This window comes from Podarcis cretensis (assembly GCF_951804945.1).
Source record: "Podarcis cretensis genome assembly, chromosome: 5".
NCBI classification, from domain to species: domain Eukaryota; kingdom Metazoa; phylum Chordata; class Lepidosauria; order Squamata; family Lacertidae; genus Podarcis; species Podarcis cretensis.
The window spans coordinates 64,139,182-64,162,003 of NC_137174.1; the positions used below are offsets into that span (position 1 = coordinate 64,139,182).

General features: G+C 42.2%; 1 protein-coding gene across 7 annotated transcripts; it reads right to left on the reverse strand.

The window, feature by feature from the left end:
* Positions 1-1,446: 1,446 nt before the first annotated feature.
* Positions 1,447-17,336, reverse strand: LOC307216203 (uncharacterized protein). Of its 7 annotated transcripts, none has more exons than XM_079976173.1 (12): positions 17,197-17,336; positions 16,129-16,175; positions 15,644-15,808; positions 13,903-14,020; positions 12,894-12,944; positions 11,259-11,336; positions 10,069-10,125; positions 8,410-8,469; positions 7,494-7,558; positions 5,022-5,041; positions 3,900-3,951; positions 1,447-1,749 (listed from the first exon to the last, which is right to left on the reverse strand). In XM_079976173.1, the coding sequence occupies exons 1-12, from the start codon at positions 17,209-17,211 to the stop codon at positions 1,533-1,535; spliced, it is 945 nt and encodes a 314-aa protein (XP_079832299.1). In that variant the 5' UTR covers positions 17,212-17,336; the 3' UTR covers positions 1,447-1,532. The 7 variants fall into 7 exon arrangements, with proteins under 7 accessions (XP_079832299.1, XP_079832300.1, XP_079832298.1 ...); XM_079976174.1 differs by having other exon boundaries at positions 3,900-3,947; positions 5,018-5,041; XM_079976172.1 differs by having other exon boundaries at positions 3,896-3,951; positions 4,963-5,041.
* Between the last annotated feature and the right edge of the window lie 5,486 nt (positions 17,337-22,822).

Genomic DNA, 22,822 nt, shown 5'->3' on the forward strand with positions numbered 1-22,822 from the left:
TAGTGGTGGTTTTCTAGGTGTGAGCAGGCTCTCACATCCTGATAATTCAGCCTGCATACCCCACATTCTTCCACCCAGATACCCACAAAACTCTATTTTAAAGCATATTTTGGTAAAAATGTCACAGTAGTGAGAAGGTACCAGTGGCATATGGTCAGTGGCCTAGGGGGACTAGGCTAGTTCCCAAAATGTTCCTGTTAAATTAGAGTATTAAAGTATGGGGCACCTCCTTCCCAAAGCCAAGGAAGCTTCTGTCTAGCTTAGAGAGGGAGGTGCAATGCTCACACATGCAACGTTGACAGACTGCCCCCATCGCATTTGCAAGTTGGTGTCTCTGGCCCTAACTGTCCCTCTATTTAAAAATATCACTGCACACCACTGAGGAGCAGAGCCATTTTAGGAGCAAAGTCAAGATGAATGGGGTGGATCGGGGCTAGAGCCAGAGCAAATCTTGGTGACATGACTTATGGGTGAAATCTGACAGAAGCTGCTGGATCATGTGTGCTGCCTGTCAGAATCTGAAGTTTACTGGCTCCTCTGAACCCAGTGCTGTTTATCTGACAGAACAGTTTACTGGCCAAACTAGTAAAGTTGGCAACCTTGCACTATCCAGGATGCTCCAATATCGGGACCTGACTGAAGCTAAATAAATCTGGTTTTATTCAGATGTTGGCCACTGTATAGGTAGGTAGTGGGTGTTTTCTGGAAGAGAGCTGGCTGAAACTTCATGTGTTGTAGAATATTTCCATGTTTGCTTTCAACATGAGACAGATCCTGTTGCAAAAAAACACCTAAAGGATGTAGGACGTCTTAATGCAGCCAAGCATAACAGGGCAAACTTATACTATGATATGATATCTAGACGTTTTACGCCTAATGGATAAATAATAATGGCACAGGAATTATGCAACAGTAGTTCAGTTAATATTATTTGTTACAAATATTGTATTAAGAGGTGCGGCATAGATGTGGCATCATTATTCCCCATAACATGTTTGTAATGTGAACCTCTCTACATAATCAAGAAAAGAAGCAGATTGATTCTCCCCAACTCTGGCTAAGAAAAAGACAGAAGGATAAATTGGTACCAAGCACATTATTGTCCTATACACAGAGATAAATAGAAGGACAGGAGGAAACATGGGACAGCACATTGGCACAATGCATGCTAAGATCTCCAGTGAAGATCGTATGTAGTTTGTTAATGCATGCCTATACAATTTATAACATTGCATGTGCTGTGCTTAATCTGCCTCTGTTTTTATACTCCAGACAGGAAGTAAAACCAGGATGTTTATAGCGCCCAGGACAGCCTGCCCTTACATGGGTATTGTGCTGTATTTGGCTTGGCATATCACAAACTGAGCATGCCTCCAGTGATGGGTAAGGTACAGTGTGTGTGTGTGTGTGGAATTACACTCCCAAATCATTACACACCAGAAAACCTTGATAGGTTATGAGCTTTATCCACACTCTGAGATACATTATAATGACAGGCTCTCTCTAGTTGGCAGCTTCTTCCAATCCTGAGGTCACTTTGGTAAGATGCCGGTGCTGTAGAGTTGCATATATGGTTGGATGTAATAGTCCAGGAACTGCCACACAGGCCGCTGATATGCCTCTGTCACTGTGTGATTGGAAAGGCAGGCAGTGAGGATGAAGACGGTGACTAGCAGGACGGTCAAGACAATCACCAGCAGGACACCAGCAAAGTGCCACAAGCCTATCAAGACCCAGGTGATCTTTGTCCTGTGAAATAAGAAAAGAGAGTCCTGCAGTTTATAAAGACAAGGCAGGGTGACATTGTCCTCTCTTGGTCCCAAGTGACAATCTGTTGATGGGGCAAAATGAGCACATAAGCAGTTTCCGAAAGGTTGTCACTCAAACCAGAGAGAACTTTGGGCTTTTAATGAAGGAGAATTGACTCCAAGGGTTTTTAGCAAGTGACACTAAAAGCACCACTGTGGGGTCCTTTCGTATTATTTGAGCACATTATGATTGTTGGTTTTGTAATGCGTTTAACTGGAATAAATTCATTTTGGCTGAAAATGAAGATACATTCAAGCCAATCAAGGCTGACATTGCATTCCAATTACAGATGAGGAAAATGTAACACAAACACCATTATTTAAACATCTAATACCACAATAGCCTAAGATGAACATGGCAATGGACCATTCGATTCCTTCCTATCTGTATGGTTCCATGGCTAGTATGTTTGATTTGAATGTGGCAGAATAATGTTCAAATCCCTGCAATAATAAAGTTCTTTGAATAATAATAATAATAATAATAATAATAATAATAATAAAATTTATTTATATCCCGCCCTCCCCAGCTGAAGCCGGGCTCAGAGCGGCTAACATCAAATGTATAACACATTAACATAAAATCAGACAATCAATTAAAATACATCCTCAAATCACATCAGGATCAGAATAAAATCCAATCAGATGGCAACCTGCAGATTAGGGTTGGGGACCTTAAATGCTCACCAGGCCCAACTGTTTGTGCTGAACTTATATGGGCCTGTGAGAAAAATTGGGAGGCCACTTTAGAGCAAGTCAGTATTCCTCACCCTAGCCTTCTTCACTGGAAGTTGGAGATGATATTTGTTAAGTACTTCAGAACATGCTTCAAAGATTATGAACAATATGCTTTGCTGCTTCACCCATCCCTGTACCCTCCATGCCCAGTTACATGCTTGCTTGTACACATCTCCTAGTTTGACAGTGTCTTTCTTTTTACCTTGAATGGGCCTGATTTGTAGAAGATGCTAAGTAGCATGCCTGGGAATACCAGGTGGACAAGGCTGGTCACACCTAATAATACCTTCCATGTACCTTGCTCATTTGTTATACCTATTAATTGTCAGGAGCTCATCCTACACTTGAGGAGGACCCTGGTAGAGACACATGCCCAACTGGCATGTTCTCTCCCTCCTGGCCATTCGTTTGGGAGCTTCAAAAGCTTTCTTCAGCCCGAACATCACAGCAACCGATGCCAACAGACACCGGCACACTTAGGGATCTGCAGAGTCTTTGCAGCTTGCGTAACAGACCTCAGCAACTCAGCATTTTGGCTAATCTACTTTATTTACATATAAACACACATGGAGCACTGCAACATGGCTCCCTCTCTCTCAAGCATCAGACAGCAGAGAAAAAGCACAAAGGACAATAGTCCCACTTCACGGAATACAGTAACACAAACATTCTGTCTCCGTCACTTCCCACTCTGTGGAGTCAAAACATACACCATCATGTGATAGACAACAATCCCATGACTGCAATCATGGAGCAGGAATTCTAACATTAATTACTCCACATCAGAAAATGGACAGTTTCAATATTAGACAACCATTGGAAAAAACACACATCAGTATTTCTTCCACATATCTTGATGGGTGGAAAGAAGTCATTGTTATTTATTTGCATTGTCTGCATTCATATGTACTTTTCAATGCCCTCTGTTTAGCATCTGGAGTTTCTTCTTCTCTTATTCCCTTTTGCCAGTGGTACTTTCACAGTTTTGTGGTTAATGAAGGTTTCCAAACCTGTAACAGAATCTTGCTGGGTTTGTTAAGTCCCAGCATTGTTTGGAACAGGCAGTACTGCCATGGATGGAAGGTAAAACCCACCACTGGATTCTGGTTATTTTATGGAATTTGGTACCATAACTAGTTAATCATAGAGTTATGAAAATCCAAGCAGAAGTCTCACACAGTCTCACCATAAATAATGGGGACAAACTCCCATTTCCCAAAGTAATATGACTATATGAAATACAAGCCAGAGGCTATTGCTGCAAATGTCTGCATTGTTATACATTTATGGGTGAGTGTTTTTAAAAAGTGAGAAGGTGGTGACAAATAGTAAACATTTTCTTCACTAACCTACCACCACAAAGCTGTTTCTTCACAAATTTCTCTTCTCTTCGCATTTTTTCTTCCTGTAGTTAAAAAGATAGTTGGAAAAAGTTACCCCTCCATCACACATACGCTTGTAGTAGTAAATGAACAAGGTACTCAAAGCAGTTCATTACTGGGAGTTTTAAGGTTCTAAATTGTGACTCTCCAAAGTGAAGTGAGGAAAATGGAACTGGCTAGCCATGCAATTTATCAGTTGCCATGCCGCCAAATTAAAACCACAAACTTCTCCCACCATGCCAGCTGTTGTGAGGCAAGCCCAAGTTTGCACTACAGCAGTTAGAACAGCACCTATGGCTATTTTAACCGCTTGTGATGAGCAATATATAATAAGAATAGCCCTTTCTGAATCAACCTAAAGGCCTATTTAGTCCAGCACTGTGTTTCCTAAAGTGGCCAGTGAGATTCCTTACCACTGTTATTTCTCAGCCACTGGCACTCAGAGGCATGCTGCCTCAAATTCTAAAGGTATATAACCAGTATGCTAATAAAACAGCAAAAGTGCCACACCTATGTTTGGGAGGGGGGTTATTGAAACACAGCACAGAGGCTGAAATTGAGTCACAAACCAACAGCAAAATGACAAAACATTCCCTTGGAGTAGTGCTAAGCTCTTGTACCAGATTCAGCACTTTGCTGCCACTGCAGAGATCGTAAGATCAGGCTGATTAGCCAGAACTTGTAGGACAGTGCATTCCTCTTGGCTTTCTAAGAAGAGAACTACTACAAAGCATCAGTGATGTAGAATGTGAGCTTATGATGCATTCATTGGCCACATAGCAGGCAACACATGTTTCCTTCTTTTCAGAAGCTGTTAAATAGCATTCCCTCTACCTTCACATCCAAACACCAGGGGCAACCAAGCCGCCAACGCTGCTGGCCTGATCCTGCAGGGTTCATCTGCAATAACTGTGTCAACTTTATGTATAGCATAAAATCAAAACCTTCCTGTTTATTGATCGATGAACTAAAATTCATGCTCACAAGACTGACCAGATAGCTTTCTCTTTATTGGGTAAATCAAGATTACTGACCAGTTCAGCCCTGGCCAATTCATACATCAAGCTCTTTGGGTGAAGGTTCAAAAACTTGCCTGGCAACTTGCTCTGATGTCTGAAATAATTGAAAAAAGGTTGGATCATTAGCAGATTTTGTAGCAGCTATTCTGTCTCTCTGAATTACAGGAATGTCCTCTTTGCAGTCCCAAACAGGGCAATGCACAATTTCCTCTGGTTCCTTGAAGAAGAAAATGTTGTAAGGCACGTGGATAAGCCAGATTCTGGCTCTCCCTGAGGGAGCTGGCAGCCTTCTAACCAACATTTCATGATAGAACCATGTAATATATGACATATGGATGTAGGAGATTTTCAGTTCATCCACAATTTTAAGTGAAGTGACCTCCTTTGCTCCTCAGGGACTAATGCAGAGATCAGAACATAATTATATTTCAGATTTCACCAAATTTTACTATACAGTTATTCACTCCAATAACATACCAATATGTATATTTTAGGATAAAATAGGTTTGGAAATACATATTTTATATTGAAATAAAATACTGTACATGCTTGAATATTGTTTTGTGATAAAATATGAATTTATGTACACTTCTGTATTTGCATAGCTTTTATTTTGAAAAGAATTAGGAGATTAATGTGGAAACATTGATGGAATGGGTTTATGAATAAACACGTGTGAAACTGACTAGAAATGGATTGATCCTGAAGTTATTTTGACATAGCATACTACACATGATACATGCAGAGCCAGGATGTACCAAAATCCAAGAATGACTGAAGATCACATTGTAAGCATAACACATCCACATTAACAGGATGGTTTGGTTATAATGGTTAAAATGTGGCAAAGGATAGATTGCCCCACCTTTTTCAGTACATATGTACATGATGATAAAACTCCCCTTAATGACTATGAATTAGAACTAAAAGATTGTTCCCCTCCTCCCAATTATTTAACAAGGCAGACAAATATATGGTGTTTGTGGTATTGGAGTTCAAGCTCAATATCTGGCCCAACATCAAGTCACTGAAGGAAAAAAGATTAAAAAGGTTTCTCTTGCAAATCTAGTGGCTAAGTGCATGCATAATAGTTTAGAATGCAAAGTAAAACACTTTCAATTTAACTCCTAATAAGTTAATGCTCTTTTAGATACAATGTAGATTCTCTGTGGGTTCTTTATGAAGCAGTTCCCTTTGACTGTGAGGACCATTGTGGAAGTGCATAATAAATGCTTCTGAAAATGAGGAATCCCTTTAATTTATGAATTTATTTCCCAGATCATGGTTGACAGTGAATCAAACTTTCAAGCAGCCATTTCATCAAACATAAAATCAATTACTAACTGCTCTGAACTGAACTGAACTCTGAAGAGCCAGATGGCTAAAAGGTAGCCAGGATGTCTGGAGAATAAGAAAGAGGAAATTAGGAATAACTTTGAGAGCACTTGTATTACCACAAAGATGGCCCATAAGCAGTCTGTCTGTGGAGCCATATAGTTTCCTTTTACAAAAGGAGGAGCATTCTCTTCTAATTAGTTCTATGATGTCATTCTGTTTCATCAGCACAAAGCAAACTGCTGGCATTTTCCTGAGACGTATAGCGGTACCTCGAGTTACAAACGCCTCAGGTTACAAACGCTTCAGGTTACAAACTCCACTAACCTGGAAGAGTTACCTCGAGTTGAGAACTTTGCCCCAGGATGAGAACGGAAACCGTGTGCCGGGGGCACAGCGGCAACAAGAGGCCCCATTAGTGAAAGCACTCCTCTAGTGAAGAACAGTTTCAGGTTAAGAACAGACCTTTGGAACAAATTAAGTTTGTAACTAGAGGTACCACTGTACACCATTGCAAGTGGAAAAATTAGTTTGATAGAGGGACAGTCTTGAGGAGCGCTTGTGGTAATTCTGTTGTCTTTTGAGGGACATTAGAGATACATAAAATAAACAAGTCCAGAGTCAGGGAAAATCAGGGTTACAGAAAAACAGAGTGCCTGGCCAGAGATAATTACATTGAGGTCATAGCCTAGCCCAATGCACTTTAAGTCCAGACCATGTGATGTGTATGTGTGAAATTACATAGGTGACATAAGCAATTCATGAATGAGCAGGCCAACCAGAGTGATTAAAACTTGAAAGGTTGGGTTTGAAACATATCTGGTGAAGAATGAACTATGGATCCAGATAAAAACAGAGTGATGAGTTTACTGGCCTTTGGTCCAGTAAATTGGTTTTGCATTGTGCAAAGGTTCACTTCCATCAGCATATATACCTTGGATAGTAGATTGCACCTTCTGGGTCAACCCCTGGCACAGCCTCATCAAATATAGCTCAGGAAAATGATATGAATCTACTGTTTCCTTGACCGCTTGCAGTCATAAAATAACCTCAGCTATTCTTTGCTGTCTCTTTGGCTCAGTAGTATTACATATGTTACAGCTGAAAGCTGTGCTCTTCACTAGAAGAATTACCATGACTTTGATTCATCTGACATGCTTCAAGGACTGACACTGGTTGCAGAAAGGATTGGACTCATAGAGGAGTCTTACCGAACCTTGTCTTTCGCAACAGCTGACAGCTCATCCTGCAGGCTTTTCTCTCTGTCCTGAAGAACCTGAAAACAAAATAATCAGCAAGTCCCCTTCAAGTTTCTGTTTCTTCTTCCTCCCCCCAGAGATCTCTGGTAATCCCCACAGATCAAGACCTAGAGCAATTTTGTATACATTCCATGGGTAGCTGGTGTGCTGCCCTCCATATGTTATGCATCTGCTTTGTTATGCACTCCTTGCTTTGACATTTTATGGCCTCTCCTCCCCAACAACCAATGGGGAAATACCAAATCCAAATATTCAGAATTACCAAACAAAGCAGTACTTTCTGATGCATGTTTACTCATCAGTAGGGGTGGATGTGTCTATTTCAGTTCTCTCAGTTGCTCATTTTTTAACTATAAAATTCAGTTCTCCACAATTTACAGTAATTGTAATTTTTTAAAGAAAAGAACATTCTCATGAAAAATTATCAGCATTTTAGTGTGAATTTCTCCTAGCAACACATTGTTGCATGTAGCCTTCACTAGTGTACACATTATTGCAAGCAATATTCCTGAATATGATGCATTTTTGTATGCTATTTTCACTAATATATTTTATTCACACTTCCCCTAAATATATGCATTTTTGTAAACATTGGCTGGAGAATTGCATTGCAAAATTTGAATAAGTGTGAATTTCAAAAGATAATTGTGTTTTGGTTTGCGTGTTGTTTTGGAAAGTGTGAGTGTAATAGATTCAGCTTTAAATACACACTGAATCAAATTTTTCCTGTACTCCTACTCAAAAGTAAGTCCCACCATGCTCAGTTGTGGTTACTCCCTGGTAAGTGTGTTTAGTGCTGGAACCTAAATTAGGCAGCTGTTGCTTTCCTTATTCACTTCATAAATGGTTAAGCATTTCACACAGATACCTGTATTTTCACTTTGTATTCTTGTATATACTCTTCCAGTTCCCAGATTTGGTGTTTCATCTGGAAAAGAAGAACATGCCTTTTTTCTTTTGCCCCATCCTTGTAATGCTTCTTGCCTTGGATTTTTAGTCAGAACACTTACAATTTTTGCCTAGTATGATCATACCAATTTGAGGTGTTTCATCAACATTCAAGGGATAGATCAGACACCACTAGGCACGGCCAAGCAGCCTGGTGCTCGCCTTGAAAATCAATCTGGCCCTCTTATCTTTTAGTTTGAAAGCCTTGGGATTTGGGATTGAGCATTGAACAAGAAAGAGGGCCTGATTAATGTCAACCTTCCATTGCCTACTACGCTCCCCCCCCCACCCCAGGAAGCTCCCAACAGAATATTGAAAGCAAAATAAAACATCAAACGTTGACAACTTCCCTAAACAGGGCTGCCTTCAGATGTCTTCTAAAAGTCAAATAGTTTTTTATCAGCTGAAGATAGGAGAAGGAAGTGATGGGAATTTCTTCTTTGGGATGATGTGGCTTCAGCCAGTTTAGTGCAGTGGTTAGAGAGTGCTGGACTAGGACCTGAGAGATGAGGGGTCAAATCCCAATCCAGCCATTAAGCTTACTGGGTATAATTGGGACACTCGCTGTCTCTCAACCTAACCTACATTACAGGATTGTTATCGCTAAAGATAAGTTTAATTTGCATAAAAAGTAATGTTGGTATGCACTGAAGTTTGAAAAACCAATTTAAAATTTGCATTTGCAAAGTAGAGAAGTCTGCATTAGGGAGAAGGATTCACTCTGGCAAATGTGCCAGAAAAGGTTGGATGTTTTCCGTTCAGCCTTTATGCTAACTGATGACTCATCACTGGAAAGCCAAGCAGAGAGCTCTCACAGCAGGAAGATGGAACATAAGAACTCAGTGCCTTAGTCCGTTGATGGAGACAGCAGCCACAGCAGCGGCTAAGTTCCGCAGTGAGTTGCTTTGGATCTCTCTCTGGGACCAGATAGAGGAAAGTATATCAAACAGTATTAAGGACTAAAAAGAAGACGGGATTGCATTGCTCACTGTTAAACAGCAACGTTTTACTTATTTTATTATTTACTTATTTAATTTGTTTACCGCCCCTCATCCAAAGATCTCAGGGAGGTTCACAACACAAAAATACAAAATGAGAGCACAAAATACATAATAAAAACAAAAACACACACCAAATAACTCCCCTCCCATAAACACATTTAAAAGGACATAGAATCTTAATCAGATGATAATCACAGGGTTCAGGTCAGTTCATATGGGGAAAAGCGGTCCTTGAGGTATTATTTTGTATCTTTTATTGTTTATCTGTAACCATTTTAAAACTGTTTCCAGTGAAGCTTTGAAACATTTTTCTACTTTGCACATGGGTTCAGGTCAGGGATTCCATTTGTAGCAACTGTAACAGTTATGCAGATAATATGGGGAGGGGGAAACCCACCTTGGACTCCTTGGAGGAGAGGTGGAATGCAGAAAAATAAATAATAAATAAACCCACAGGCAAAATTGTGTATCTTACAGCCTAATTGATTTCAACGGGAGGGTTAGCCCAAAGCAACAGAACCCAGAACTGCTTAACTTTGGCTCGGCCTGTCTCCTATGTATATGATAATTAAGTTTACCTTTGTAAAAACTTCATCCTCCTCACCGCAGGTCAGTTTGCATTCCTGGAGCTCTCTCTAATTAAAAATAAATATACAAATTTTCAGTTGGCAACATCTCTGAAGCAAACACATGTAAGACTTTTATTTTCCACTCTGGCCAGGAGATTCAATCCTCAGTGAAAGGAAATGGTCACCTTCCAAGAGAACAAGTCAATGTTGCTTGTACTAGAGACCTTCTCAACAGATTGTGCCTCTCATCAGAAATCCTTGTGAGTGCCAATATATAGCAAAGTATACACATTTATATATATATTTACTTTAGATGAAGTCATTTTAAAGTATTCACGTTGAACTAAAAAGCTGATGGACACTAACAGAGCAATCCAAACCCTCTTTATGTCCTACTGAGGTTGGGTAGGGTAGAGGTGTCTCTATGCCCAGCTCTGCAGGCTAAGCTGGACTTCCACCAGCCGATGACGACGGAGTGACCCAAGAGTCACACCACTGGTGTAGCACTTCCACCTGCTAGATAGCAGTGAAGTCAGTGGAATTCTCATTAGTAGTAACCAGCAAAAGCCCCAAAGTGGGGTGGAGAGGGGCTGGGCAGGCATGGGATCTTTTGGATTTGAAGCCAGTCTCTCTACCCTCACACAATGGCATCGGACCCAATCTGGGCCTCATTTTTGTGACAGCTCTAGGCTGGCCCACTGATCTTCTACACATACCTTCTACCTTCCAACTTGGCCACCATGAACCACAGAGGTGCATATGTGGCTGTGGTCTCACAGCCCTGTGGTCGAGGGGAGAGATTTGGATTGCATCCTCAAAATCTTCCAAATCCCCAATGGCACAAAATGAAAATGACCTGACAATATTTTGGACTGCCATCTTTTTCAACTGGCCCCCCTGTATCTGTCATACCCAGGTGCTAGCGTGCAGAGCCAGAAGACTTTAGCATAGTGATGCAAATGAACTTCATCTATTTGGAGTTCCACATAAACAGGAAATGCGGAGGTGACCAAAACAGGGATGTGTGAAATCTTCTCGTTTCCCCCGTATATATGCTACCTTCACAAATACTGCTATCTCCTTTTCTCAATTGCCCATGTATTGTCCCCCATGTATTTTGTATTAATTCCAGTGGGCACTTCTTTTAACCTTCCTCCTCCAACCTTACTTTACTGTTGTGGTTCTATAATCTTACTCACTTTTAGCTTGTTGACATGGCAGCAGAGCTGCAGGTAACTCTGCTGGTTGATCTTCATTGATGCAGTCAATGCTGAGCTCTGGTTTGGAGCACAAAACACACAAATATTCAGATTCAGTCTCACCAATATGCACTGGCCAGCCCAAACCTTCTTTGCTATTCTGTTACAACCTCAGTGTTTAGAGGGCAAATCAGAGATGACCCTGGTGATCCTAATAAAGGACCTTCCTTCCTTCCTTCTTTCATTTCACTAATTAGTGGTCTTTTCTCTCAGTTGAGTTAAGAGGAGCTTCAAGGTGGGGAGGAAGGAGTTTCAACGGGGCAATGTCATGGGAGGAACAGGTAAAACCCCCTCACTTAGGCCACATCCATCAACTTCCAGGAAGTCAGGTAAGGACAGTTGCTCAATGGAGGAGTCTGGTTTGCATGTGGAATGGCCCATGTTCAATCCTTGGCATCACCAGGTAAGGCTGGGAGAGGCCTCTGCCTGGAATCCTGGAGAGCTGTGGACATCACTGAAGGCAATACTAAGTTAGGTTGGCCAAAGATCTGATTTGGTGCAAGGCAGTGTCCTGTGTCCCTGTGTCCCTAAGTCCCAGTGGGGGTGCTTGTAAGCAAAACAAAAGCAATGGGAAATCACCATCATGGATCTGCTTTGTCATTTTTGGCTTTGCTTTAGACATTCGTTTCAGAACGACTGAGTGGAACAATGTCTATCAAATAACACTAATATTTATTCCAGTAGAAATTAAAGAGTAACTGCAAAGCTATGCAGGGGAAAGGACTGCGGTCTGTCAAAGCCTAGAGCTTCAAGCATAACATTGACTTCTACAACAAGGGAGCATACAATGGAGATATTCAGATATGCATGCTGTTTCATGCCTACTTTAAAAAGGCTTTGGTGCTGCCAACACAGGCATACAACAAAGAAAGATGAGCACCAGGGAGATAATAGATGTATTACATTATTTTTTTAAAAAACGGGATTCTTTTGACATGACTGAACGAACACTAATGCAACAGAGTCAATTTCCATTTCCATTTCATTTCAGAGTGGAAATCTGATGCAGTTATTCAGGACCAGCACAACACCAAGACTGGTTGATGCACCCAAACTGGTATGTTGAGAATGTGGGTTGGGTGGGCCCATGCAGAGCTGACAATAGCAATTGTGCAAATCAGTAGTGGTCAATGGGGAGAAGCAGCATCATTTAACTGACCTCCTGCCACCAATTTCACTGTGCATACCAGGCTAGCGTGGGGCAGAAAGGCAGCATGGTGTAAACACACCAGCATGGCACAAACACATCCAGTGTTCCTTCTGGTGCATTTGTACCATGCCAGCCTCTGCACTGCCTTGCCCAACTCCCTCCCAGGAAGCTCAGCAATACTAGTGACAGATCAGGTGAGCATCACCACCCCCACCCAACCGCTACAGGTGAGAATACTTCATCAGAAATCCAGCCCACTACTCAACCTGCGTTTATTTTTTTCATCTCTCGACTCACTTTCAGTGGCTTGACGTTGATGCAGTGATTGTGAATTATACACTTGCAGCACATTCACAAACATGGGGAAAGATAGGACATGGTGCACATATGGAATTCAGAGGAAACCTATCTGATTATTGGTGTACCTTCTCAGAAAGCATGAAGATCCTCAAGTGTAAATTTTCATTATCCTTCTCCTGTAAGGGTAAGAAATTGCCACAGTTAGTTGCAAAGATTGATATATACCCGACTCTTTGGGCTGCAGCTGAAGGGATGCAACAATTCATTACAAATTAAAGAAAACACTCAGGAAAGTGTCACACACAACTCAAAGTCCTAACTCTCCAATTCTAAGTTCTAGGACTGCTGAATTTGATTGGGCTGATGCAAAATGAGTTTTCTGTGCTGTGCTAGCCCAGGCAGATGCCATAACAACAGCAAGTGTCGTCTGCTGCAGTCCTCCCTCTTTCCTGTTTTGTAGTGGTGTGGGGAAACACCAGAGGATCCACATGATAAATAGCTGTTCGCAGATGGCAATATGGAAAGCCTCCAGGCAATTGCTTTTGCAATCTCCTTATTTGTAGGGAATGAGCCTCCCATTCACAAGGCTCTCCCTCAGATTTGTGTAAGTTATTCTTTGTGTAAGTTATTCTTTGCACAGCAGATGAAACATGATGAATACAAATAGGTCTATACCTGGTGAGGTCTATATTAATCTATATTAAGTGGAATCTATATTAAGTGAAGTATTCATGCTGTAGAAATACAGAAACTTTTGGTTTGCCACCTACATGGTAGGACAGCCTTGACCAAGGTGGTGCCTTACAGATGTTTTGGACTACAACATCCCGAAGCCACACGGAAGTATGAGTTGTAGTCTATAACATCTGAAAGTCATCAGCTTGGTGAAGGCTGTTGATGGAGGCTATTGACTCCATGGAAAATACCATACTAGTAAATGTCCAAAACCAATACAGTTTTTCTTTTTTAAAAAATGATTATGGAATAATATCACCAGACAGTGTTCACTTAGCCAACAAATCTTTGGGTTTTGTTGCTTTAATGATGACATGCAGTGTGTTTTTTTTTTGTGTGTGTGTGTGTGTGCATGCACACACTCTTTAAACTCTGATCAGGAAGATTTCTTTTGCCTACCAGCTTTTTAAGATACTGCTCCTCTAAAGATGCTGTTACAGTCTCTTCTTCCTGATTTTTCTTCGTGGCTTCAATCTCTGTTTCTAAATAGGTTATTTTCTCTTCAGCATGCTTTATCCTGTATATGGTTGAGGTAATGATGATGATAGTGTTGATAATAATAATAATAATAATAATAATAATAATAATAATAATAATTCAAAGACTTGTGCCCCCCTTGTACCCTTGTTCTGCCCCAAAGAAGACCATCAAGGCAGCTAACTATCACAGTAAACCACTGATGAATAAAGAAGTATACAAATTACTTAATTAAGAATAACATTTAAAATAGCAACAATGTTGCACCATCCAAAAAAAAAAAATTAAGTACAGGGGAAACTAAGAGTTAAGCTTATTTTAGAGAGTGCTTTAATCAATTGCTCATCTGAGCAACGGCAGCAGTTTTGCTTCTCCAGGAAAGGCAGAGAAATGGGGAGGGACATCATCCAACTCTCCCAGGTCAGGGGGCTCCAAAGCCCAGGTGCCACCACTGAGAAGGCCCTCTCTCACCTGCCATATTGCTATCAGCTCAGGGTAGGGCATAGATCAGCTCTTCACAAAACAGTCAGACCATGAGGGTTGGGTCACATGGGAGAAAGCCATGGGGGGGGGGGAGTATTATCCTTCAGATAATACTAGTGCAAAAGCCCACCTCACATTCTTTTGACTGTAATTTGTTTGAAATGGATTTTCATATTGTATTTTAAAATTAATATAATCCACAATAGGACCTTACAGTGAAAGGTAGGTAAGGCATCAAATAAATAACAAGAACAACAAGAACATTTAGGGTTTTTATGGTCAAAGCCAGCCTTTTGAATTGTCCCTGGAAACAAATCCAGAGCCAATGAAGTGGTATAGGGCAAATAAGAACATAATATCAGGCCAATGACCCATCTAGTTCAGCATCCAGTGGCCAACCAGATGCCTGTGGGACATGGGCACAAGAGCCCTTTCCCCTCCCACAGTTTCCAGCAATTGGTATTCAGAAGGCTAACTACCTCCAACCATCAGAATGAACTGAGAACTGGAATCGTGTCAACATTCTAGCTCCTGCAGCTGTATTTGCACCAAATGAAGCTCCCAGACACTTTTCAAAGGAAGGTAGTGTTGGGCGAGAACCAAAATGCTTGCCCTCCAAAGCATGTGTCCCCCTTGAGTGTTTAGTGCTTGCTATCTTGTTCCCCTCCTCCAAGGAAAATAAAAGACTTAACCCGGGAAAGGGGGAGTACATACATAGCAGCCACCAGAGGAGGGTTGCTCCTGCAACCTGCATCAAGAAATGATGCAAGAGCATCTTTTCCCAATGGGGATGATGGGGCAAGATGCTCAAGTGTGTCATTTCCCCCTGGAGTGGACCATTGGGCTCTTTCACCATCACTGGGACCCATATAACTACACTACAATGATATCAGTGTTGGGAGGGCAGCTCTTTCCCACCACAGAGGCCACTGCTGGATGCAATCCAGATGTGTGTGACAGGACCTGACTTTTACAGAGGAGGGTCCACCACCTGGTTAACCAGGAGAAAACCCCACCAACCATCAGAATTGCCCTCATCACATCACTGTGGTTTTATAGCATGCAACATATTTTTGTGAAGTTTTCAGGGAAAACTTGGTAAGCTTCAAAGCTTCTGGAAAATAATTGTTCCCAAGCTGAAATCAGACATTCGCTCAACACTCCACTGATTGACACGTGCCTTTTGAGCTCAGCTTTCATGTTCTTCATAGCTCCTTGTAAATCCAAAATATTTGCCTTGATGTTGTTCCCTTCCGTAATGAGGCAGTTAATTTGTTCTCTCAACCATATATTTGTATGCCTGGACTGGAAGATGGAGGCTCCTTTTGCTGCTATCCAACTGTCCCTAGTTGGGATATTAAAAGATAATATGCAGTACTTTAGTTATTGCAAACCTGGGATCTAAGAAGAAAATGTTTTCAAGTTAAAGTGGAAGACCTACAGAAGGATTTCCATTTGTGCAACAGGGCTTCTTGCACACCCTTGAAATTGGCTCAGCATGGGTCAGTGTGTCTGGAGAATCTCCAGATGTTGAATTCTGACCATTAACTTAACACATGCAAATGTATACAAATAATCCTATTTTTTGGGTGATGTGTAAGTTGCCACCCTGTTTCATGCTCCCCTTCCGGTTGACCCCACTTCCCTTAACTTAAGAACACTTACCTGGCATTTTTGGTTCCTATGTTGACAGCTGTAAAGGCTTCAGAAATCTGCTATCAGAAATGACATTCTTTTAGAATTTTTGTTTAACTTCCAGAAGCAAAATAATTGCACATAATGCTTAGTGCAGACAGTTTTTCTTGTAGCATGGTTGTCCAGAGTTCACTGTTGATATTTTTCAGTTCAATCTTTTTTCAGATGACCTCAGTAGTTTGTTACCATGAGCCTCCAAAAGAGCCACAATATGCCTTGCACATTATTTTTGTCAGTTACAGAGTCTTGTTTTTCTCATTTTCTTTACAGTGGTACCTCGTGTTATGTACCGCCCCCCTTACGAATGCTGTGGGTTATACGCTCTGCTAACCTGGAAGTAGATGCCCCTTGCTGTGACCTTTGCCCCAAGATGCGAACTGAAATCACTCTCCAGTGGCACGACAGCAGTGGGAGGTGCCATTAGAGAAAGTGCGCCTCATGTTACGAGTGGTTTCCTGTTACTAATGGACCTCCGGAACGGATTAAGTATGTAACATGAGGTACCACTGTATTTTGTAACCAGTTATGTAAATCTGAAATTCAGTTGTTTTTATTTAGAGGCTCCTCTTAATCTGAGGCCCTAAATGGTAGCTTACTTAGCTTAGAGGTCTACCTACAGTGACTGCTATCATAGCTTCAACATAAGCTTTAAGGAGAATGCATGTCTCATTTCTCAGCCAGGTGGGTTTTCCTGTCACTTTACACAGAGAGTGGCACACAGCAGCAGTTGAAGAAGCAGAAACTTCCCTGATCACAACAACCATCACCACCACCCAGTTCTTGGAGGGGTCCTGCTTAGCCTACTTTGAGAAAGGAAAGCAGAGTTTCCTCTCTCACAATCCACCAACGTAGAACCTTCTGCATGCAAATCAGAAGTCCACCACTGAGCTGCGATGCTTCCCCCAAAGGGCTCACTTTCAACAATGCCTGTGGGTTACACACAGTGCCATGCTCCATCACAACTACAGTTATTATAGAGCTTCAGAACTATAAGCAGCCATGCAGAGACCCACCCTTGCTCATTAGCATCAACATTACCTTTGCTTCACTCATGTCATTCTCTGCCAAGAAATATATTCAGATATGTCTAATTTGATTTGCCCTGTAGCCTAGCCGAGTCCATGCATAGCCTATCTGTGTTGTGTGCTCTGTGTGACTGTGTGACTCTCTCTGGTTAGTGTCCCTGCAGCCTCTGATGTCACAAAGGGCTTAGCAGTCTCCTAAGAGAAAGCATTCTGTGCTGGATGCAGACTTACATGCAAGGAATTGTTTGGTGAATTAAAATTTATGTTCACATCCTAGCTATGTTGCAGTTTCACTGGACAAATGACTTTTTCTTAACTTCAGGGTCAATCGATATGCAATGGATTATTTCATAGGATTGCTTTGAGAAGTAACTGATAATTTGGATTCACATATAGAATAATTTCAAAACCATATAAAAGGGGAAACTGCCCAAGTACAGCTTCTCCCTCTTTTTTTTGCCGTGCTTTGATGGTCAAAATTGCACGAGGTTAAATGCCGCAGTGTTTACAATTTTTGAAAGTACAGGAGCTCTCTGAGGTCCTGGGCCCAGCTAATTCACAAGGTGAAATAACATTTCAGAGGATCCCATTGTGACTTTTTAAACCACTAGATGGCAACACAGTTCCACTTCAGTTTGTATAAATACATTCTTAATTTTGCATAAAAGAGCTTCATTTTTCTCTTTGCTCCATTACAGCGGAATTTCCAGAAAAATATTTTTCCCCTCAGGTTCATTGTTGCATTGGAAACATTCTGGATGTCCAACCTCTAGAATTTCTGGAGAAACTGAGGTGGGGTAGAGGGGAAATCGGCAATAGCTAAGAAAGTGAATAAGAAAATCTGCAGTGTATTTTAGGAATAAATAATGTAACAGTTATTTTGAACACAGTATAGCCCAGTTCAGATAAGGCTTATACCACTTCAGCTTGAAGATGGGGGCTCATTTAATTGAATTGGGGCTGTGCTGATTGTCTGACCAAGATGAACTTTGGAGTTTGGAGAGCGAAGGTGACTATTAAAGTAGTGTGGTGGAACATTTGAGTAAGGGTATTGCTTAATATTTGTAGCAGGTGTGGGAAACAGTGTGCCCTACATTCTTATAGCTCTTGGCCTAATTTCTTGTGGATAGCAAGGATGGGGAAAATGGGAATAGGAGAGAGAGAGAGAGAGAGAGAGAGAGATGCACTGCTCACTTTTGACTGTGGTTCCAGTGCATCATTCATAAGGAGCCTCTGAGAAATTAACCTGAGGGAATATGGACCTCACCAGAAAAAGGACTGCCTACCTCTGACTTCACAGTTTACAACATATCCAAGGGTTGGGTTTTTCTTCTCCCCTTTCCTTAAAAAAACCCATTGTGTGTGCTGTCTCAAGTAATGATAAAGTGCACCTGGTAGCCTCACTACGACTGAGACATGCTTTGGAAATTTGGCCCAGAAATGTCCCTGGGAAAGATGCTACCACGACATTTCCAGTTCCCATTTTCAAATCATGCCTCTGCAGTAGGGGGACTGCTAAGAGGACGGGGGGGGGGGGGAATCAATCCTCAGCCGGCTTGTAAACTATAGGTATTAGTTTAATACCCCATCTGACAGTCTCCAGGATTCTCCTCCCATCCTTCTTAGTGGTGGGTGGAGAGGTCTGACAAAGGGGGAGGTAGACTTTGGTCCAGCCCTACACTGAATGCTCCTTAATACAAAATAGTCCATCTGCATTGGGAAGCAAATATCAGGGAGAAAGGACAGGGAGATCAAGTCACATGGGGTTTCTGATCACAGAGGAATCTTGTCAACCTGTCAAAGTGAACGTGCTTGCAAGCCCCCCTCAGACCCTGCTGGTCAATGTGGCACAGTCTGTTGCGAATTCTTTGCGGTGCTTTAGCAGAAATGCTTAGAGTTCCAGGTTCTTCAGTGCAGTATATTTATTGTGAGCTATATATACAAATATACAATATATATACAAATCTCTCACTGGAGGCAGTGAGAAATTTTACTTTCTTGGGCTCCATGATCACTGCAGATGGTGACAGCAGTCATGAAATTAAAAGACGCCTGCTCCTTGGGAGAAAGGCGATGGCAAACCTAGACAGCATCTTAAAAAGCAGAGACATCACCTTACCAACAAAGGTCCGTATAGTTAAAGCCATGGTTTTCCCAGTAGTGATGTATGGAAGTGAAAGCTGGACCATAAAGAAGGCTGATCGCCGAAGAATTAATGCTTTTGAATTATGGCGCTGGAGAAGACTTTTGAGAGTCCCATGGACTGCAAGAAGATCAAACATATCCATTCTTATGGAAATCAGCCCTGAGTGCTCACTGGAAGGACAGATCGTGAAGCTGCGGCTCCAATACTTTGGCCACCTCATGAGAAGAGAAGACTCCCTGGAAAAGACCCTGATGCTGGGAAAGATGGAGGGCACAAGGAGAAGGGGACGACAGAGGACGAGATGGTTGGACAGTGTTCTCAAAGCTACAAACATGAGTCTGACCAAACTACGGGAGGAAGTGGAAGACAGGAGTGCCTGGCGTGCTCTGGACCATGGGGTCACAAAGAGTCGGACACGACTAAATGACTAAACAACAACATATATACAAATAGGGACGCGGGTGGTACTGTGGGTTAAACCACAGAGCCTAGGACTTGCCGATCAGAAGGTTGGCGGTTCGAATTCCTGCGACAGGGTGAGCTCCCATTGTTCGGTCCGTGCTCCTGCCAACCTAGCAGTTCGAAAGCATGTCAAAGTGCAAGTAGATAAATAGGTACCGCTCTGGCCTATAGAGCAAGATGAGCACACAACCCCAGAGTCAGTCACGACTGGACCTAATGGTCAGGGGTCCCTTTACCTTTTTATATATACAGTGGTGCCTTGCAAGATGAAAATAATCCATTCCGCGAGTCTCTTCGTTTAGCGGTTTTTTCGTCTTGCGAAGCATCCTTATTAGGGACTTAGCGGATTAGCGCTATTAGCGGCTTAGTGGATTAGCGGCTAAGCGGCTATTAGCGGCTTAGCGGCTTAGAAAAAGGGGAAAAAGGGGGAAAAACTCGCAAGACTCGCAAGACATTTTCATCTTGCGAAGCAAGCCCATAGGGAAATTTGTCTTGAGAAGCGCCTCGAAAAACGGAAAACCCTTTCGTCTAGCGGGTTTTTCGTCTTGCGAGGCATTCGTCTTGCGGGGCACCACTGTACAAATATCTACAGGCTACAATACACGAGCAGTTCATACAGTCAAACAGAGTACCTGGCTGCACCTTAAGGCAAATAGGAAGACCTCTAACTCTCTCTCTCTCTGACCACACTCCTCTACACCACCACCCTTACTGCTGGACAGGTTTCCCTTTTAAACCGATGACAGCCAATCAACTGACAGCACATTACTGCTGAGTCATTCTGACCCAGCACTTCCAGAGAAAGTATTGCAGGCTGATTGCATCATCCGGTTGCATCAGCTAGCAAACTCAAGCCTGCAGACTTACTGTCTCACACAGCATTCTGTGAATCCCAACACAGTCATGGATAGAGGAGTTTGGGATGGCACACATGACCCTGCACCTTCCAACATGGTTATGCTTCCATGATGGCTAGAGATGGTTTGTAGCTTCAGGGTTATGATGGCAACAAATTATGATGGGGTGATGGATGTGTACCCTGGTCTGAGCTCCTTTTACGTTTGAAAGATTCTTTGTTCTAAAGGCACTTGATGCAGCAATATTGCTGAAGTCAAGCAGATCTAGGTCTGGTCATGGATGGATAGCAGAACTCCCCAGAGAAAAGCTAAATGTAATAAATAAATAAATTCCAAACTAAGCTGACATTAATTGCATGAGTGCACTTAACTTGCATGGGTGAGTTATTTAAATAATAGCCATGGGGGAATCTGAATAGCCTGAAGACTGTGAAATGGGTGGGTGAGGAGAGGGAGTTCAACTCTTTCTCTCCATGCCAATAAAGCACCTCTCCAAAGCTACTGTTTTCACTTCAAGGGAAATGGGAGCTTTCCCTGAAGTACAAATGGCAGCTTCAGAGAGGCAGTTTTTGTCAGGGCTGTTGTAGGAAGAGAAAGGGTTAAACTTCCTGACCAACCCACACACAGTCCTGAAGCTGCTCAGATTGCCCTGTGGCTGCTATTTACAGATCAAAAAGCAGGCATGTAAATTGTATGAATGCCACTGATACTATGTCTAGCTTAGCCTTCACACTACATTATTCTAAAGCACCTGCCTGATCCTGGTATTTTGCATGAGACACCCAAAGAGAGCCCTTTCCACTTGCATTTCCTTCTTCAGATCTCCAAATGATTGATTCCTCCTGCAAATAGTACATTGTATCATGGCAATAGCAAGGAGCAGTCCTCAGTGCAGAAGTACTGGAAGCTGTTGTAGCACACAAGGGGTGGTACTTAGGTTGGGCCCTAGCACAGAAGAGCCCAAAATACTAAAAACTAAGAGCTGTTCTCCTGCATCAACAGTACCACCCTGAAGCAGGTTGAAGTATTTGGCTATGATGCCCAGTCCTTGCTGTAGGAAGGGCAGGCATTGTTAATTCACACTGCGTTCTTTAGCTGACAGTACGAGAAGCTTCTTTCCAGGTGCATAACATACAGAGGAAAGCACACTTTATTAACTCCTCCTTGCTGGCTTATTAAACCTGGCTAATGGTTGTTTCATACTGAAGGAGCAGTACAAAATTGCTGGAGCACGCCTATGAATTATGGGCCGTGTCTGCAGAGAGAAAGTACTAAGTCCAACTAGTTTGGGCAGGAGTTTAACCGATGCTTTCAAATCGAGAGCACTGTAGATTATCAACAAAAGGTGTTTCTCTGCCAGTGGCAGCCGAGTTGGGAGGCGCATTTACTCTTGGCTCAGGGACTGCCAGGCAATCAGTGAGATAAATGCATGCACAGGCTGCTAGTGAGATACAGCTGTACAGCTGAGGACATGCAGGATAGGTGCACAGCATTGCAGCCTTGTCACGAACACAGAGCACCACACCTTCTCCCCCTCCTATGGAGATAACCAATTTTCTTGAGTTGCCTGACTGTTTTATTTCATATTGGAAATAATCACAGATGCTGCAGGAGGAAGGCTAATTTGTAAGATGGGAGGAATCATTGGATTATAATTTGATATCTGTAGCTAATGTTGGTAGGGAGGCTGGGCATGATGTCAATTATTCATCGAGTGAAGAAGGGCTTGCTTTTGTCTGTCCTGAACATACCGCCAATCAATCAACAGATTACTAGGCAAAATCTGGCTTAGGTCCATGTTTGCAAATGATCACTACATCATCGCTTAAACGTACTGTCCAGCTAATAATTAAAAGAGGCCGAAGACCCAAAGGTTCCTAGTATTCCAGGAATGAGATTTGGGTTACGTAATTAAATCAGCATTTGAAAGAGGGTTAACAGACTGGAGATGGCTTGAGGGAAGTCAGAGGTGACACTAGTAGGAAGTGGAGAGGCTGGTTTTTCTGAGATCCAATGCATATTCATCATTGGAAGAGGTCCTGAGTGGCTTTTGATCCAGACACTATAGGACAGGGATGTCCAACAGGTTGATCACGATCTACTGGTTGATCCCCGGGAGGTTTTGGTAGTTTGCAGTCGATCGTTGGCTCCTCCATCCGGCCCCGCCTCCTTGC

What these genes read in the sequence shown, in the direction of transcription:
- LOC307216203 (XM_079976172.1), bottom strand. An exon ending in ATGAAAGCTGAGCTCAAAAG is followed by an intron (nt 14,021 to 15,643) that starts GCACGTGTCAAT and finishes AACCATATACAG; the next exon opens with GATAAAGCATGCTGAAGAGA. An exon ending in TCTTCATGCTTTCTGAGAAG is followed by an intron (nt 11,337 to 12,893) that starts GTACACCAATAA and finishes GCTCCAAACCAG; the next exon opens with AGCTCAGCATTGACTGCATC.